We start from the raw sequence: 19,505 nt of genomic DNA, 5'->3' as shown, positions 1-19,505 counted from the left end.
CAAGTGTTGGTACAATTCCATTAGATGCTGGCTTTGTGTTACAATCGTTGTTTCCCCTTACAGTAATTGAAAAGGAAGAAAGTAGAACATTGACCATATTTGATATTGTTGCTCTTGCTTTTGTGGATAAAACTGCGCATTCTTAAATAAAGTTAAAACTTAACAGTTGTTCGCATGTTAGTTGTTTCTTTTCCTCCAACAGATCACTATAAAGTCAGAAATTTTATAGTTAGCTATTTTAATAGAAAAAGAAATGATCGCGAAGTAGAATATTCGCGAGGAAAACGTAAAGAGCTTTTCTATACATTTCTTTTAGTAAAATTTATGTATTCATTAAAATCACTTTCGGAAGTACTTATCCTCAGTTTTAAAATCAGTTAACAAATATAGTGAAACTAGTTTCTGGTATTTACAGTAATTAATGGACCTTTTAAATCAGCACTAAACCCATTCATATGTTTTGACTTAAATCTTGTAAAGTATTCCAACTTATTATTCTGTATTGATCCAAATCCAGGTAAATACAGTTTTTATATGTATGCCTAGTAAATGCTATATATTTTCAAGTAGAATTATCTCACAAACTGGACTTGTGTACTTCGTTGTGAATTTTTGTTGGGTAACACCAGCCATACCGTGATTGACAGTCACGGGCAAACATCAGTTCAATATTGCAAATTCGTAAAATTTTGAACCCGCTTATCTCAAGAAATAGTTACGGAAAAACACTTGTCGTTGCAAAGCTCATCGCATGGACACGTTTGCTGCAAACAAGACAAGTACCGCCCTTTTTACATGTCCAAACAGGTCATTTAGTGAGCTTTATAAGCACAACCCACGAGAAGTATTTTTGCAATAGCGACCATAAGGAACAAGAGGAGAAATAAGAAACATTTCATCTGGAGTCATTTAAAATAAATTTTGAAATTAAAGCAGTAACGATTTAAAATTTCTATAAACGAAAACGAAACCAAAATTTTTAAAATCTGAAAATAATTTTCGGATTTTGCGTAAACTCTAGCAAAAATGCTGTCTTTTGTAGGAATAGGTTTAAGCGCAGCATCGCTTTTGTTTAATATTATAGGACTAGCAATCCCATATTGGAATTATAAAAGTATTGGAGAGTTTAAAAGTTATATTGGATTATGGTCGACTTGTAGCCCCCAGCTGGGAGGAGAAACAGTATGTAAAAAAATACAGGATGAAGGTCTAGGTATGTTTCGTCTAATTAAATATTCCTAAGCTATATTTATTTTGATAAAGACTTAGATTGCAATTATTCCAAACATATATATCATTCACAAAATTCGGGGAAAGGTGGTGGGGTTCACCGATGGTATTTGTTGTATGGTAAAATGGACATACATTTTGTAAATGCAATGTATTATACCATTAAATCAGTTGTGGTTATTTAGAAGAAATATACAGGTGTATCATTTCATAATCGTATGAATTTAAAATTCTAAAATTCAAACAATTAGTATTTGGTTGATAAAAGTCGGTGGATCTTTTAGCAAGGCATCATTTGTTATAAACCCTTACAATGATTACCTTTTTCCCACAGACGATGCCTTTAAAGCGACGAGAGCAATGGAGATACTGGGTATGCTGCTCATCCTTGCGGCACTAGTCATTGTCTTGCTAAAACAGTTTGTCATGAAGGACAAGGCGCTTCTGCCAAAAATAGCCGCTGGTTGCGCAGTGTTTGCTGGTAGGTTTTAGATTTTCAAGTTACCAATGATCATTTATTTGTTCTGTGAGTCAGTAAAAACAAAATTTCACCAAATTTTGCACGGAAAGAATGGGTTTTCATAGAAGTCTATATATTATCTGACTGATAAGAAAAAAATGCCAGGTTGTAATGCTAATGTTTATAATGTCTTACGATATTTTTACATTTTAAATATACATTTTCTCAATACGATGTAGATCTAGTAAACGTCTAAAAAATCTTCATAAATTAGCATTGATAAGCTTTTAAATCCTTTGTACATATTTACGAGTTATCAAATTATCAATAATTATTTAAGAAATAATATATCTCATTTAGTGATTTGTCGCTGAATAAATCATTATTTGGAGTTCAGATATAATAATACGCATCTGAACGACAAACAATGATTTTATTCAAGAGCAAATCACTAAATAAGATATTCCGATTCTAACACGTTACCAAGGACTTTAAAGTACATCCTCAGGGGCGTAGCTGGCTTTTTATAAGTCGCAGGCCCGATAGATCGAGCGCCGAAGGGGCGAGTTTGGTAGGGGAGTATGGGGGTATCCTCCCCCAGAAAATTTCGAAAAATTAGAGTGTCTGTGTTGCATTCTAAGACATTCTTTGAGAATTAAAACCGATGCCAAGCTCCGGAGCTGTTCAGGTCAATAAAAACACAAGAAACGATCAAAATTCAGTTTGTGAATAGTTAGTTAAGTATGACTGACCCAACATTAATTCTATTTTCTGACGGCATTTACAAAGAGGTAATTTACCGTAAAAATGTGACATCCCTGGTCTATAAATTTTGGCTTTATTCCATTGACCAGACTGGCGCCTTTTCGCCGTTAATTTCATCACATAGTACCAGTTTTAAATATGTTATTATTATTCTAATGGTCGTCACATTTATATATAAAAAAATGCATAAGGGAACCACCTACACGGTGTGTATGCATATCAGATCTCTCTCTGTTCGCGCACAGGACCTTCTATGTGGTAAACCTCAGGGAACTCAGAAAATCGAAATTTTCGTCCTGAACAAAGGTTTGTGCATATAAAAATATGAACCATGAAATATGAATCTTGACTCCCTGCACCCGGCACGGGAACCATCTCTGACACAATTTTCTATCGGCACCGGCGCCCTCTCAATTTAACTTCAGTGTTAGAATTATGAGATATTATTCACATTTTTTAAAAGTTGCACAATAATGCTGACTTACAAATGTGCCCGGGCGGACGGGGGTTCCTATATTTGTTATTTGGTACCGATGTGCCGCTGAAATGCCCCCATACATAAATAGCCCCTCTTTGTATCAAATCAAATTATACAAATTCTAGTTTAAGTGATTGAAGTATCATTCTAATATTTTTAACATTTTCTCTTTTTTTTTTACGAACAAAGAAGGATAAGTGTACCTCCTTTTTGAAGAGTATTCAATTCCTACCATAAACCTATTTTGACTGCAATTTTCAGGGGGGCGTAGGTTCAAGTCCCACTTTGACCAAAATTTTTTTCTCCATATTTTCCTTTTTTCTAGTAAGTTTTTACTTCTTTCAAGACTTATTATGGATTTATTGTACAAAAGTGGAAAATTTTCATTTTATAAGCGATTTCTTGCTGTTCAAAGTGAATTTACCTCTAAATCAGGAGGAGTAGAGTTAGACATCTTGAAAAATACTGAGTTACATGCGGTAAAAGTTCTCTATTTTGCCTTCATTCTTTAGATTACATGTTCTGGAAGAAATGCAGGTAGGTTTTACTTCTGCCCCAAGGTTATTTTTGAAAGAAGTGAGCAAAATTCAAAACAGACTCACAGGATTCGACCTTAATTTTTCAATGTTGGAGTTAGAATTCTGTCTGATTAAATCTGTTTACTTGAGGCACCCTTGAAAAAATTATATTTACATTTTTATTTTGTGTTTTATAATTGTTTAACAATAGTTTGATGGTTCTTTTATCAAAATAAATGCTGTAATGAATTCTCTGCAAACGTTTTAGATAGTGGTCATCACATTGAAATTTGTCTCTACCTGAGCTTGATGAAATACCATAAATTATACAAAATTTATAAAAAACGGCATGGTAAAAGTTGTTTAAAATTTGCAACACAGTGGGTGGCCGGGGATCTTAACCTCCCCAAAATGGACTGGGACACCAGCAGTCCATCCCCTGAATGTAAGCACCCCACCTTCTATCGTCAGGTTATTGAAACATTTAATGATTCAAACCTAACCCAAATGGTCAACTTACCAACTACAGGAAATAATATTCTAGACTTATTCCTTACTATAAACCCAACTCTAGTAAATCAGGTAACCATCATGCCAGGCATCAGTGATATAATATAGTAGAAACAAAAGTCAATACATCCGCAAGGATATGTTACCAGAAGCCTCGAAAAATTCCCTTGTATAAAAAGGCAAACTTGCAGGAAATAAAATTAATTGACTACCACCAGGTTATGACCAATGAAGGTAAATACTCCGCATTAAACACAGAAGAGTTATTGGAAAAATTCTCAAATACCCTAAACAACCTTACAGAAAAATGGATTCCATCCAAACAGTCAACTATAAGAGATCACCTTCCATGGATCAATCAGGATATTAAGAAACTAATCAGAAGGAGGAATAGAGCTTTTAGAAAGGTTAAGAAAACTAGCTCATCTTCTGATCGAAAGAAATTTCTAGATTTAAAGCATCTAGTGCGGAAAAAGGTCAAAGAGGCTTATAGCCAGTATCTTGAGCACATCCTAAACTTGAACAACACTGATGCCTCACTCCCAAATAAACCAAATACTAAGAAACTGTACTCTCTCATTAAACACTCGAGACAGGAATCTTCCTCTTTCCCTCCCCTTAAGTGTGAAAATAAACTCCATCTGGATGATCAAGCTAAGGCAACAGTGCTGAACAAACAGTTTCAGTCTGTTTTAGCCCCAAATCAACACTAAACCTCGCCTCGCTCAGCAAAATGGAACTAAGTCCAGATGGTAATTCAGTCCCTACTATGCCAGATATCAGGATAGGCACAAATGGTATTGAGAAACTTCTCAGCAACCTGGTCAGTGGTCCTGACAAAATCAAGCCTATAATACTTAAAACACTCTCTGTAGAACTATCCCCCATCCTTGAGGTCATATTCCAGAAATCCCTGGAGGAAGGATCACTTCCATCCCAGTGGAAATCCGCATATGTTGCCCCCATTTTTAAAAAAGGTGATAGGTCAAATCCAGTAAATTATAGACCAATTTCATTAACATGTGTCCTGTGCAAGGTGCTTGAACACATTGTTTCCTCATCTTTTGTTAAGCACTTCACCAACCATGGTATTCTGTATGACCTACAGCATGGATTTAGGGAAAAAAGGTCATGCGTTACTCAGTTAGTTATGTTAGAAAATGATCTGGTCACTTCAGTCTGCAATAAGAAACAAGTAGATCTTATACTACTAGAATTAAGTAAAGCTTTCGACAAGGTTAGCCATGAGAAAGTCCTTCTAAAAATGCACGAATATGGAGTCAGAGGTAACACACTAAGATGGGTTAAAGGCTTATTGCTTACCAGACTCAATCAGTAGTCCTAAATGGCACTACCTCTGATGCCATCCCAGTATCATCAGGTGTCCCGCAGGGATCTATACTTGGTCCCCTGCTCTTCCTAGCTTGCATAAATGACCTCCCACAAAACGTCAGTTCCAAAGTCCGTCTGTTTGCAGATGACACGGCAATATATCTAACTTTGTCATCTGCAGACCAATCTGTCACTCTCCAAAATGACCTAAAACTTCTAGAAAAGTGGGAGTTTGAGTGGGATATGGAGTTCAACCCCTCCTAGAAGGAAACATCCTATCCCTACCCAGTATTACATACATGGAGTCCAACTTGAATCGGTCAGCTCAGCTAAATACCTAGGCGTGGATATCTCAAATGACCTATCATGGGACAATCACATAAACAGGTCAACCAAGAAAGCTAACCAAACCCTAGGGTTCTTACGAAGAAACATTAAGGTCAAATCCCAACACATTAAGACCATTGCTTACCAGACTCTAGTCCGACCCCAGCTCGAATATGCCTCCGAGGTATGGTCGCCCCACACCCAAACTCAAATTGACCAAATTGAAAGCGTCCAAAGGAGAGCCGCCCGTTGGATCAAGACCGAGTGCGGTCGTACTTCCAGTGTAACAGATATGCTACACTCTCTTAATCTTCGTCGACTGGATTTAAGGCGTATAGATTCTAGGTTATCACTCTTCTATAAGATTCATTATGATCTGGTTGCTATCCCAATCGTAGATTACCTGACCCCAATGAACCGATATGTCCGCTATGGCCACTCCCTAAGTTATAGGTTAATTACTGCAACCACTGACTATTACAAGGTTTTCTTATTTTCCGAGAACAGTGTACCATTGGAACCAACTTCCCCCCAGTGTCGCCCACCTCCCTACCCTAGAGCAGTTCAGTGCTGCAGTTTGCAGCCTTGAACATGCCTCGCCCTAGTTATCCTGCAAACTCAATTTTTAACCTTTTTATATCACCAAAGTTATTTTTAGTTTCTTCCACTCTAAATTTTTATCACTATATTCTTTCTCTTTTTGATTTTGACGCGCAAAACGTCTACGTTCCCGCAAGGGGTTTGACGTCAACGGAAGATAGAAACATGGTCATCTTGAAGAATATAACTAACAAGTGCCGTTTTTTAAACATCACTATTAGGGGTCCAATACCTTAATAGGAAAATGAATCGGATCGTGTTAGAATAAATGTTTAATATGTATCCGAAGAAAATACAAAAACATCTAATACCTCTCATTCCTAATCTTTAAAAATAAACGTGAGTGGACAGTAGATCTATGTGCTTAATATACTAGTTCTTTGTTCTACTTAAAATAGTGCAAGAACCAAGAACATTACGAGAGTGCTGGTAGCTTAATTGGCAACTGATCAGTCAAAACAATTTATTTTCTGGTAATCCATTTATTGCAAAGTTTTCTAGAAATATCACCGTTCAGTATTTGTTCCGAAACAAAAAAAAACAACAACAATGCATTAGCCTTTAAAATGCATAAGCATTCTTTAAAAAAATCATTTAGTTAACATTACATTCAAAATGAATCAGTTCTGTCCATAGTCAATGAATTGGAAACATAGCAAAAATCACAGATATCACTTAGAATATTTTTACGTGAACCCAACTAAATTAGATTTACAAAGCCTACATTTTATATGACATGACTAAACTATTACGGGTTCTGCATAATAAAAGCATGCATCCTTGCCCAGTTCGTTTCAGTCACAGATGTAGTAAGGTCTTCAGTGCCAGTAAATTACTACAAATACATAACAAGACAATGACAAATAGCAAAATTGGCATCGTTTTGTTAAATATTTTTGTTACACAATTAATTAGAATAGTAACTTCATGTGTCAAACCTTGTATGGTATTTTCAAAATCATTATGTAGTCTGTAAAATATGTCTCTATTAGTTACTTTCAAAGGGTCTAAGATTCGTATCGGTAATACATCATAAATATGTTTATTAACTTTATTTACCGAAAGTGATTCTCAAACTGTGCTTTCTCCATAAAATGTGCATACATGCTTAACGTTCTAATTGTTAGAATAGGTGTTAGTGTGATTTCTCCAAATAAAGATAATTATTATTATTGTACCAGATTTATAACCCCGTTGTCCGATATCTACTTATATCAATATGTGTGCTGCTACACAATGTATTAGAATGATTATTAATTTGGTTTTCATGTACAATTTGTTTATTTTGTTGGGTATAACGTCGCACCGACACAATTATAGGTCATATGGCGACCTTCCAGCTTTGATGGTGGAGGAAGACGCCAGGTGCCCCTCAGTGCATTATTTCATCAGGCACCTGGGTAGAACCATCGACCTTCCGTAAGCTGGCTGGATAGCTTCCTCACATGAAGAATTCAACGCCCCAAGTAAGGCTCGAATCCACATCTATGAAGGGGCAAGTGATTTTAAGTCAGTGACCTTAACCACTCGGCCAGGGAGGCCCCAGTTTTCATGTACAGAAGTTTTGTCATTTCATGATGTTTTTATTAGAGTGGTCTTTAAATACAATGCGGCGGCTGAAAAAAAAGACTCCCAGTACGTGGACTCGTTGTTTTATATTTTCTGGTCTTTTGGGATCATAGAGTCTATTCAGTTTTACTATAATAAAGTTCCGCGGTTCCATCATGAACGGGCTCAGTCAAATCGAGTATGCTATCGTTTTGCTTGGTTGTGTTCTGTGCTTCCAAAGGATCTTCTTATACATTCTATTTTGTATAAGATTGCTATTTTGTTCCAGTAATATAAAGCTAAAGTTGGTCTGGTGGACATCAAGAGTTTTAAAATAAACAAATACTTATGAAATTAATGAAATACATCTGAATAGGTAATTGCCATAACAGTTAATTCTGTACTAGTAATGAGTTAACATGACACTTGTGTTCAAACTGATCGCCGGATAATTAAGGTCACTTACCCTCATAACATTGTTTTGGTGTGTAGATATCTTTATATAAGGAAGCCATCCACGCCGAAAAAATATCAACATGTAGAAAGAAAATTAATAATAAAAAGCATATAAAAAACAATACCAAGATGATGTCTGACATAATACGCTGAATTAATGTTTGTTAAGTTTTCATTGCAAGATTGTAAAAAAAGGGTTTGCAATTAGAAAGGACGGTAATTGTAGTGCATATGAAGCATTTCTTTGGATGTGTTTTCATTTATTCTTTTCAGGCATTCTGATGATAATTGGGACTATCATCTACGCCACTCGAGACGGTACTGATTCTTCAACTTTACATGCTGGTTTTGCACTGTGCATTATTGCAGGTGTTATAGGGATCGTTGCAGGCGTTGTGATTTTTCTCGGTTCCAAGGGCGATTGATCGCCACTATATCAGATATGGCGAGAAACAAATGACAATTGAGTTTCTGGCTACAGTATATGTGTAGACAACGTAATATAGTAAAACTTGTATTCTTTTATTTAATCAGGACTTGTTTGTATTTGATTAATACTGTAAAAGCGCATATTTTCGCTGGGTTAAAATTTAGCGAGTCTGAAATATTGAGTATGTTCGCGTGGTTTTATATTCGCGATATTGTAAAAAAGTAAACTGCCTACTTTCATTGTAAGGCTGGTGTATATTAACTTTAGAGCGTTACTAGACATGTATGTTTAATTGCTAAATGTCTACTGATCTAAGATACTAGTACCGTAAAGATCGATTGCTATTAAATCATATGGATATTATTACACCTCTAATTACCGTTTCAATTAGATATGTTGAGAAATGTTTGTGCTATGACTAGATTTTCTTGATTTGAATTATATTTATAGTCAATATTTACGCGAGGATAAAGGTTCGCGTATTGAAGGACCTCGCGAATACAGCGAAAATTAAACCCTCGCGAAAATTTCTGCTTTTACTATTTTACATGTTGATTTTTCTCGCTTCAGGTAAACTCCGTCTACTGTTATTATTTTCACATTCTGTGTTTAAGAAAATGTGTAAAATTTACATTTATAGATATGTCGTAATGAATAATAAACATTTTGATAGTGTTTCTCATTTCAGTTCTGTATTAAACCTGTATATGTCAGTCATTAGAACGTATAAATGTATTTTATTCTATGTATGTGCCGTCACGTTAAAAAAGACTATTGTGGGGTTCCTTTTATCAAGGAGGCATGCATCGAAACGAACATCATGAAGTGATAGCAACGTGTACTAAAACTCAAGTTTCATAAATAGATATTATTTCATTTGATGCACTCTGTGGATGATACACGTATCTACTTATTTTCTCATCTAAATTTTATTACATTATTTATATTACTCTGCAACATCATGGGACATGTCCCTGTTCATTGAGCAAAACATGAAACGACATACAAACTAAAATGAAGTATGATTATATTGTATGAAATTGAAAAAAAAGAAGATAGTTTTGAAAATGTCAAAATAATGTTGATTTTTGTTTGTTTGTTTTGGGTTTAATGCCGTTTTTCAACAGTATTTCAGTCATGTAACGGCAGGCAGTTAACCAAACCAGTGTTCCTGGATTCTGTACCAGTACAAACCTGTTCTCCGCAAGTAACTGCCAACTTCCCCACATGAATCAGAGGTGGGGGACTAATGATTTCAGACACAGTGTCGTTTATCAAATAGTCACGGAGAAAATACGCCCAGCCCGAGGATCGAACTCACGACCCCGCGATCCGTAGACCGACGCTCTTCCTACTGAGCTAAGCGGGCGGGTTCAAAAGTAATGTCGAAGTTACGTGACGATTGACATTATTCTATGAAAATTTTGTGGAGGGAAATTTAAACTGGGAAATCTTCGCAGAATTATTCTTCAAAGAGACAAAACAATAGCGAATAATAACGTTTATAACTTATTATTTTTCCCAGACCTTTTTTCCTGAAAATTACTAGCCTAATGAGGCATCGATCTATCTTGCTTGATAAATTTCCTGAGGGTTCGACACCCTATTGGGATGCTGAAATCTTAAAACGGGGGTAAACGTCAATCTGAAATACAAAATTATGGTGGTTCTAACCAGGTGTCTACTCGTTTCTGTCTTCCTACACCGTCAGAAGCAAGAAAATTGCCCTATAGCTATAGATTAATTTGGTGTGACTTACAACCGACTTTGTTAGGCATTTAGCCTTCGCTTTTCGTCTTCCATAGTATTTTGTTTTTGTTTGTTTTTTTCGATTTAGGAGGGGAAAAAACGAAAGAATTTTTTATGTTCATCATTTATGAAATGAATAATAATTTGTTATGTTTGCTACAAAATATTATTTTATTAATAACATAATGGATAAAAAGAAAAAAACGCTGGGATACACGTACTATTCAACACTATCCATGGAATAATTTGAATTGCTAAAGAATGAAATACATGTATATTTGCATACTAATTATGTCAGTTGGCTTAATCTAAAATTCCCGTTTAATTTCTTGGCGATTTGCATTCTGAAAGACTTATTTCCATAATGGGGTAAACATTATGAAAAACGTGCAAAATCTGATACAAACAAAGAATTCTCACAAGCCCACTAGAACATCAAAGGGAAGCAAATCCAAAAGAATATGTCTTTATTCATTATTCAAGATGATAGCCATTTCAATTTGGCTACCTGAAAATTATTCCCAAACTGCCATACAAATGAGTTAAAACCATATTTTAGCAAAATACCCGTATTTTCATTGTTCATTTTTTTTTTGATAGATTTTGGTCTTATGCCAGGTAGCCATCGCTATACTGAGTTTTTAAATCATTTTTTTTAAATAAGTTAAGTTATCAACAGAATATTTTAGTTGGATAACTCATATTTGTACTATTTGATTTAAAATAGCCCCCATTTTGAAAATGACTGCGTTGAATTTGATTAAACACGTATGGAAGGAGTGTTTGGTATATCTCTTTAGATAGTCATAGCTATAACAATCAAAGCGCTCAAAGCGCTGATGGTGGCTGCTAATCAATGTTTAAAATAATATAAAGAAAGCGACAACTGAGGAATTGTTAATATAAACCATCAGAACATTTTTTTCATTTTTTTTTAATATTCGGCTTTGGTTTCAAAATTAATCCTTTTTCACTGCCAGTCATTGTTTACATACACACTGATTCAGTCTTTAACGAATAGTTTTGATCCTTTTCGATTATTTGTGACGAAAACTACAACATAAATTACATCGAAGATGTTTTACTATGAATAAATAATACAAGCTTTTTCTCCAAATCATTCAGCTTTTAAGATTTCTTTTTAAAGCTATTGGGCAGTGTCTGTCATGAATTATTATACACACTGATTTAGTCCGTATCAGATAGCTGTGGTTTTCATGAGACTTTTGTGAAAGAAAACAACACAAACATGCACCACAAATGCATCTCAGAATGTCAGTTCTGCAGCCAGTGTATTTTAGAGATGCATTAATTATCACTCCATCTGTTATACTCAAACGTTCGCTAGACATAACAGCAGACTTCGCAAAAATGCTGGACATTAAGTCAGACAAACTTACAACTTTAGTCAGACCGAGAAAAACGTCGAAAAATATGTAACTGGCGAAACGAAACCGTTTTAATTTTTATACATATATTTGTATTAATCCAGATATATTGAGACGCACCATCAGAAAACCAACATAGTTCGTTTGCGACCAGCATGGATCCAGACCAGCCTGGGCATCCGCGCAGTCTGGTCAGAATCCATGCTGTTAGCTTTCAAAGCCTATTGCAACTAGAGAAACCGTTAGCGAACAGCAAGGATCCTGACCAGAGTGTTTGATCTGGGTCCATACTGGTCACAAATGCACTATGTTGTTTTTCTCATGGTGCGACTCGAATAAATTTAGCTGAAGTGAGCAGAATCTGTCTTGAAACAATTCAATTTTTAAGTTGGTCAAATCTGTTATCCGACGACTTGCTACAGTCTGACAGATTGCCGTTTCAAAAAGGCGAGTATTAGTATCATCGCTGCGCCCACTTCCACAGGCTTACAAGTTGATGAAATCGTGATACAGTAGCACCACTTAGTCGAAGCGAGCTTGCAACATTTGTCAGCTTGGACGACCTATGGGTTTCCACGTTGATAATTCGTGTTTTGTCAGACGAAATTGTACCGAATACATGTGTATCTATGCATACATATAGTATCTTATATTGTACATTTGATGAAGGAAGATTATCTGTGAGGGAATATTATTTAGAAAACATACATGTCTTTGATTCTCACGGCAGGTCACATTGCAAACAATATCGAATGAATTTTAACTGAATGTTCTTTTATTTTTGTTCACTCTCGTATTGCTAGGCATGTTTTAGTATATTTTGTTCTTGATATAACGATGAACTGTACATGTTCAAGTTATATCCATAAATTACTGACCTGTTCATATCATCTCACTAAATTTGCGCTATATCATTGCTGATTATCGATTTTCTATAAATAGCCTAATTAACATGTGGTCATATTTTTGCGTGCTTGAAACGAAAACGAGACAATGCAGTCGAAAATTCAGTAACATTCTTAGATCACTAGGGTTGCATTAATGTAATATCTTACAAATTGATAGCTATGACGAACATTTAAGTTTGTTCTGATATATTTGAAAAGTGTTACAACTTGCTGGAAAAGAGGTACAAACTGGTATTGTCTATGGACCGGAGATGTTTGGAAACTTTTCCGTTGAAATTCCGTTTCTATTTTTAGCCGCGGATTATTGCTAGCAGAAGTCATTGTTCTTTATCTAATAAAGCCTTAAATTTCGGGAGTTATACATGTGACACTGCGGTTAGGAAACATTTTTGAATTGTTAGTTTGGATTCCCAGGCTAGGTTTTTATAATATATACGTACATTTGTTTATATAGATACATATGTTATGTCCATTACGCATGTGTACTGCATGAACGCACTAATTCTACAAAAATCTAAACTGTTTACAAAAAAAAGTAACATTTTTCTTTTCAGTATTAGGATATAGGTTAGGTTAGTGACCCCCATACGAAGTAAGTGCACTTATGGTCAAAGGGAAATAACTAACAGGGCGTTTGATTGGTTGAAAAAGTAAATGGTATTCCGAGACAAATATTTAAGATGTAAAGTGGTCTCTCATTGGTGAAATATCTGTTGAATATGTTTGAAAACTGTTTTATTTCTTAAATTGAAGTCCTAAGCCATGATTAATGGAGGAAAAAATATTTGAAGTGTATTTTGTTTGAAAATTTTGCTTTTTTAGTGATTTGGTATTTTCATGAAATGTAAACAAAAATTCACTGCCGGACTGGGGGTTACTGACTTGCGGGTGAAAAAAGTCCACAAAAATGATGGTCAACATATATATTTCTGGCTGTTTTCTTTTAGGTCTTGAATAGTTCTTTCACCCTGGGTAGGTGGCATCAAAAGTTAGGAAAGGGCTATAACCCAAAACATTACAATGTAAGTCTATGGGAAAACTGTTACTTCCCTTTGACCTTATGCTTCTTTAATGGGTTATCTCAGGCTGTGGCATCATACTATTTTCTTTCAAATTTCATTCATAATGTTCCGGAGGTAAAGTTCTTATAAATTATAATATCGTGCCTTAATAAATTCGATATAAAAAAAAATAACGGAGTGCTGTGAAAATACTACATTGGACTTAAAGGTAATGATTCCCTAACTTACACTTAGAGGACTTGAGTCGCACTGAAGAATGAAACGATGTCTGGAACGTCATTTATTTATGTACAGGTCAGAGACCACCAATTCAAAAAAGTACAGGGAACTTACTGGGAATGAGGTAAGTGTATACCTGGGAATAAGGTAACGTCTGCGCGTTCTGATTGGTCAGTCATGTAAACAAACCCAGGAAGTGATTATTTTTTCAAAATTGATATTTTTTCACTGCATTTACAGTATCTTATTATACATTTTGACAAAATCTGCTACATTTTATGTGTATTGAAAAAAAGTTTTATCAAACGAATTTCTCCCGCCATGTCACTGATGTAAATAGGGGGTCATCTCATTCACACGAAAATTACTTAAATAAAGTATCACTATTCATATGTTTTTCGTCCGATATTTTGGTAGAACTAAGATAGTTCTTGAAAAACTTGTAATTAGATATACATGTTTCGATGTATGGAAGGCCGTACACGCCATAATGTTACAATGTAAGTCTATGGGAAAATGATTGGTGGTCTCTAACCTACAGTGGAAAGAGGACAGGACCAGTAACTGAGCACAGACGACTCTTAATTGTACGGGTAGAGATCGAGTCTGATAGAGAACTTTCGATCTGGAACAACCCAGAAATATCTACTTGCTGATACTGGACACGTAAGTTTATAAAGACTCTAGTATTTAGAAAGGAAATTTACCAATAACAGTAGGCATTTTTAGTATTAATTAACATCTTTTAAGTTTCAACGCTAAAGGCCTAACTATACTAAAGGAACCAGCATGGGAGCCATCTGGTCTAGTCGCGTAATGGTTGCCAGGTATTGAACACTAATTTTTCACTTGGCATGGCAACAGAGGTCTAAATTAAAGCTAGTTTCTGTTTAAATTTCATTGTGAATGTATTTGTGACATTTTGGTAGGAAAAATGTGAGAGCAGGTTGTATTTGGTGAAGTGAATCTCAGTTGTAGTATGAGTAGTACTTCCAGGTCACAGCAGTGTGATTTTGATGTCAGTTTACAGTAAGCAAATGCGACCAGGGAAATCTCTCTTAGAAGACTTTTCTCTTCATTTTATATCAGTTTTATCATAACTCTTCAAAATGAGGTAAGGATTATGGGTCTAGCTATGTTTGGAAGCTATATAAAAAATGTCAGTTTTATGTAGAATATATAAGGAAAAATATTTAACTGGTTGTGACTTAAACCTCATGAACCGGAATTAGTACCGGACTTAGTACAGAAGATAGCATATTAAATGCACGGGATTGTTCGGATTTTTCTGCAGGGAAAGAAAACGAATACAAAAATATATTTAAGTGTCCCTTTAAGAGAGGTATAAAGCAGTTTAGTGCATGGATGATTATGACAGAAAATATAGATATATATGGAGTCATTGTCACATGATGTAATTGTGAGGAATATCGATAGTCGTGCTTTCGTTCGTCCTCAAATTAATTCGAACCTACCTGAGAGTAGTCCAGTATACCGTTCATCTTAGTTCAGTAACATTAAACTTGCACAGGGCGCCTTTTAATATTTGGATGTTCAACATGGCCCTGTGTCAAGATTAATCGAATTGCAGCCGTTTGCATAGCACAGATTTCGACCTTATTTTATTGAAGTGTAATGTAGGAAAACTCTCAAACACGTGATATATTGGTTACTAAAACTGCACCTCCAATCACTTCCCTGACACATTACACAGATTTTTCTAGCGTAATTTAATGAAATATCATGAACAATACAACACTGAATAAATATAGAATCAATTATACATGCTTAGACGAAAAATACGTTTAGCCTACGGCACTAAAGTCTGTCCCATCCCATCGGTTAACATCAACTTGGATGCACGGTGACAAAACTGGAGCAGCCATCGGTAAAGTAAATAGCGTTAGTTTAAACTACAAAAAAGTCACCCTCGAGAATTTCAAGGATTTTTCTCTAAGTACTCGAATTGCTAAATGAATGCCACATATATTTTTCCAACGGCAGCTCACTGTTGTAAAAAATCGGCCGCCATTGGCGTTTACTCTCTAAAAAGGAGGAGAACATGAATGTTCACGTGAATTACTTGGGGAGCCACTCAAAATGGATTTAAAAATGAATATTCGTCGTTTTGTACTGAAATACCTTGAAAGCTCAACAGATTGAACAGTTCGTATATTCAAAACAAATTTCAAATGCAAGGAAGACAAATTTACTCACATGCAACTTTCAAATTCCAAGTTAACTGTATGCTGTATCCCAAGGTCCGATTTAGATTTCTACAAATTATCAATTCCCAATTTATTTTTCCACCGTCCAGTCGGAATACAACTTCATTTTTGTTCTATGTCGAACAACTACACTCAGTTTACGTGGCTCCGGCACTCTAGATGATATTCAGGCACCAATTGCACCATACATATGAAACAATGCGTTGATTACACCATTTTTCATACGCATGGTTCAAAAAATAACCTGTATTCTACGATTTAAAAATCCTTCCTTCCCATTGAATGTATTTCAAAGAATTATCCTCGATATATTACCCTTTCCAAAATTAATTTCCACAAAACTACTGCTTTGAAAACACACTACACTTTTCTATCGCGTCCGATTTGAAAGTGACATCACAAATGACATAAAACTGAATGACGTCACAGTAGACTTGCCTTAAGTACTGTTCATCTAATCAGTGGCGTACGCTTCTTTAAGGCACGGCAGGCCTGGGCCTGCAGATATCCGAGAAAACGAAAAATAAAAATGCTAAATAAGCAATAAAAATGGAATGGTAAGGGGGGTAAGGCTATAGGAGCTTATGATAATCTAAAAATCCGTATTGAACATGTAATTAGAGCTTATTAATTTTATTTCCATGACTGATAAAAACAGATACCAGTAGTTTAACTATTATCTCGCTCGTATACCACGGCCCCGCAAAATATCGCCCTGCAACTTTGTTAATGTCGGAAAATAGACATTGCTTGCAGCTTGTAGTTAACATTTTATAAGCGCTTTTTAACCCTGCACTAAATATTTTGGCACCAAATTTGAAAATGGCATCATCGGGTCCGCCTTATCCTGACCAGTGAGATAAGAGAGATGATTAGGGCCTAATTACGACGCATATGAACGGAAAAAAAAGTTTTATTTGCCCACAAAGCAGGCAAAACTAAAATCTATTACCATTGAAGGGATTTCAATCTGGAATCCTTTTTAGGCGTAAATGGACGCATTACCAAAAGTAGGTCATTTTGTGAAACATGTTTCAATCGACAAAACACTACACGGTAAAATCCTTCTATGTTTATAAAAAGAAAATGTTAAAAATATTAGAATGATCCTTAAATCACTTAAACTAGAATTTGTATAATTTGATTTGATACAAAGAGGGGCCACACTTGTAAGTCTGCATTATTGTGCAACTTTTAAAAAATATGAATACAATCTCATAATTCTAACATTGAAGTTAAATTGAGAGGGCGCCGGTGCTGATAGAAAATTGTGTCAGAGAGGGTTCCCGTGTCGGGTAAAGGGAGTTAAGAAAGATCCTGTGAGGCAAAAAGGCAAAATTTTGTCGACTGCATGTGAGAGGGATCCCGTGCATTAGCGAAATCGAAATAGTTTTTAAGGAAACGTGATGAAAAAAAAATGAAAAAAAAACACACACACACATGAAGTGTATTTAAAAATAAGATGGGATCAACGGCTTCACATCTGAGATACTAGATCGTGACTTAAAGCAAAGCAAAGTTCTCTCCGTCTGCATCTTCGTTTGAACTTGTGACAACTGATAAAACAAATTTAACGATAAAAAAGCAAAAGCATACGGCTACGTCTTCCCGTGGTTCAGATTTTTTATGCACAAACTTTTGTTCAGGGCGAAAAAGCCAGCTACGCCCCTGTTACCCTAGTTGGTCCAAAGTGTGTATAGGGTCAAAGGTCAAGGTCACAGGGAATATTCGGCTATAAATCCGTAATGTTCAGAGCGTGAATCGCGGGTCAAATGCTATAGAGCCAGATCGATTTATAATGTAGATCTACATCATTTAAACATCTCTAAGGGTTTTGAAAGTTGAAAAGAATTTATAATTCTATAGTTTTAATATTGTCAAATTTTTGTCCTGTGTAAATACGTATACCGCTCTAAAGTCACAATTTCGAAAAAAAAATTAATTTTACCAAATTGTGTAAATGGAGCCGAAATTTTGTTTTTATGGTAAAAAAGGTAAGCTTAACTATGCGCGGTCCAGGTAAGCTTAACTATGCGCGGATCCAGGGGGTGGGGGGGGGCGAGGGTCCGGTAGTCGGGACCCCTTGGAAAATCCTAAAAAAAGGAAAGAAGAGAAGAAGGAAAGATAATGATTTTTCGAAAAGGCAACATTAGGGACCGCATTCAAAGTGTATGAGGCTGCTTCACGTAGAGCACTAATTCATATTTATGTTAATTATCTCAAAGATACGAATAATTCTACCTTTTAATTTAACAGGTGAGCTCATAAAAATGTGAAAATAAAGGGTATATTGTATATACAATGGCAATGGAAAAGATGTTATTAAATGCTTCTAAAACGTCCCAGAATGCAGGAAATGAAACGCTGAATTTCAAAATATTCAGGGGGAGTATGCCCCGCTATTTCCTCTTTTAGCCTGTTCAACAAATACTTATTGACAACTCTTTATTTGTAAACGGCTAACATCCACTTTAAAAACCTCTAATTATTAAATATAAACAGACACATGTTTGCCATGGTAAGGGTTCGGTCGGAACACCACTTGAGAAATATGGCTGGATCCGCGCATGATGTCTACGCACGGTGTTCCGGTAGGGCCATCGCCTCATAACGTATGTGAGCTCGAAACAACGTCAGAACGAGACTACGATGTTTAAAAGTCGAAACCACGAAACTATGATGCTGAAAGTCGAAATCATTTCGTATTTTCACCATCGTGGTTTCGCGGTTTCGACTTTTTAGCATCTTAGTTTCGACTTTCCATTATCGTAGTTTCGAGTTTTCATCATCGTAGATTCGAGTTTTCACCATCATACATTCGACTTTTCATCATTGTATTTTGGACTTTTCATCATTGTAGGTTCGGCTTTTCATCATCAAAGTCTCAACTTTCAACATCGTGTACCGCCTTCCTGATACCCATGCAAACAGGTTTACGAGGTTGAACGTAATCGGGTTCTTTTGAATATGAAGGATAATTTTTGTACATGCTTTAATATGAAATTTTTTTGGTAGATATTTCGACCTTCATGAATTATAGACTGAATATAACTATAAAACATATGTATCTAAAGTCACATTTACGAACCAACATTACACATACAGTGGTAATCTGTGTTTTATTTACTTCACAACAGCGGCTGTTAAAAGTCGCCCCGACTTCATCTCAGTGTTGTTATATTTTCTGGTCCTTCGGGATCATTGATTTCAACTCATTTAGATTCGAAGATTGAATACTGCTTAAGCCGGTACTAGGGGGCGTGGGCAGTGTTGCATTTTCCATTACTGCTCATGAACAGACTCAATCAAACCGAGTCTGCAATTTTCACTGTTTGCA

At 35.6% G+C, this 19,505-nt stretch overlaps 2 protein-coding genes across 10 annotated transcripts in view; both read left to right on the top strand.

The window, feature by feature from the left end:
• Positions 1–801: 801 nt before the first annotated feature.
• LOC128559847 (uncharacterized) lies at positions 802–9,331 on the top strand. The gene is made up of 3 exons (XM_053552580.1): positions 802–1,213; positions 1,565–1,711; positions 8,498–9,331. The coding sequence occupies exons 1-3, from the start codon at positions 1,027–1,029 to the stop codon at positions 8,647–8,649; spliced, it is 486 nt and encodes a 161-aa protein (XP_053408555.1). The 5' UTR covers positions 802–1,026; the 3' UTR covers positions 8,650–9,331.
• Positions 9,332–13,862: 4,531 nt separating this feature from the next.
• LOC123559558 (arylsulfatase B-like) overlaps positions 13,863–19,505 on the top strand; it is a 62,437-nt gene continuing 56,794 nt past the window's right edge. For 2 of the 9 annotated variants that reach the window (XM_053552570.1, XM_053552579.1), the window contains exons 1-2: positions 13,865–14,015; positions 14,482–14,606. The gene's annotated coding sequence lies outside the window, so the exon portion shown is untranslated. Of the gene's footprint in view, positions 14,016–14,481; positions 14,607–15,193; positions 15,283–19,505 lie in introns of those variants that run through there. The other 7 variants (XM_053552577.1, XM_053552575.1, XM_053552573.1 and 4 more) reach the window with 6 other exon arrangements.

Source organism: Mercenaria mercenaria, chromosome 10 (genome assembly GCF_021730395.1).
Source record: "Mercenaria mercenaria strain notata chromosome 10, MADL_Memer_1, whole genome shotgun sequence".
Taxonomy (NCBI): domain Eukaryota; kingdom Metazoa; phylum Mollusca; class Bivalvia; order Venerida; family Veneridae; genus Mercenaria; species Mercenaria mercenaria.
Note: the sequence above shows the minus strand (reverse complement) of the source record. Positions and strands in the feature narration are given on the sequence as shown.

Coding starts and splice junctions, on each gene's coding strand:
- LOC128559847 (XM_053552580.1), top strand. CDS start 1,027: ATGCTGTCTTTTGTAGGAATAGGTTTAAGCGCAGCATCGCTTTTGTTT. Junction 1,214..1,564: donor AATACAGGATGAAGGTCTAG/GTATGTTTCGTC, acceptor TTTTTCCCACAG/ACGATGCCTTTAAAGCGACG. Junction 1,712..8,497: donor TGGTTGCGCAGTGTTTGCTG/GTAGGTTTTAGA, acceptor TATTCTTTTCAG/GCATTCTGATGATAATTGGG.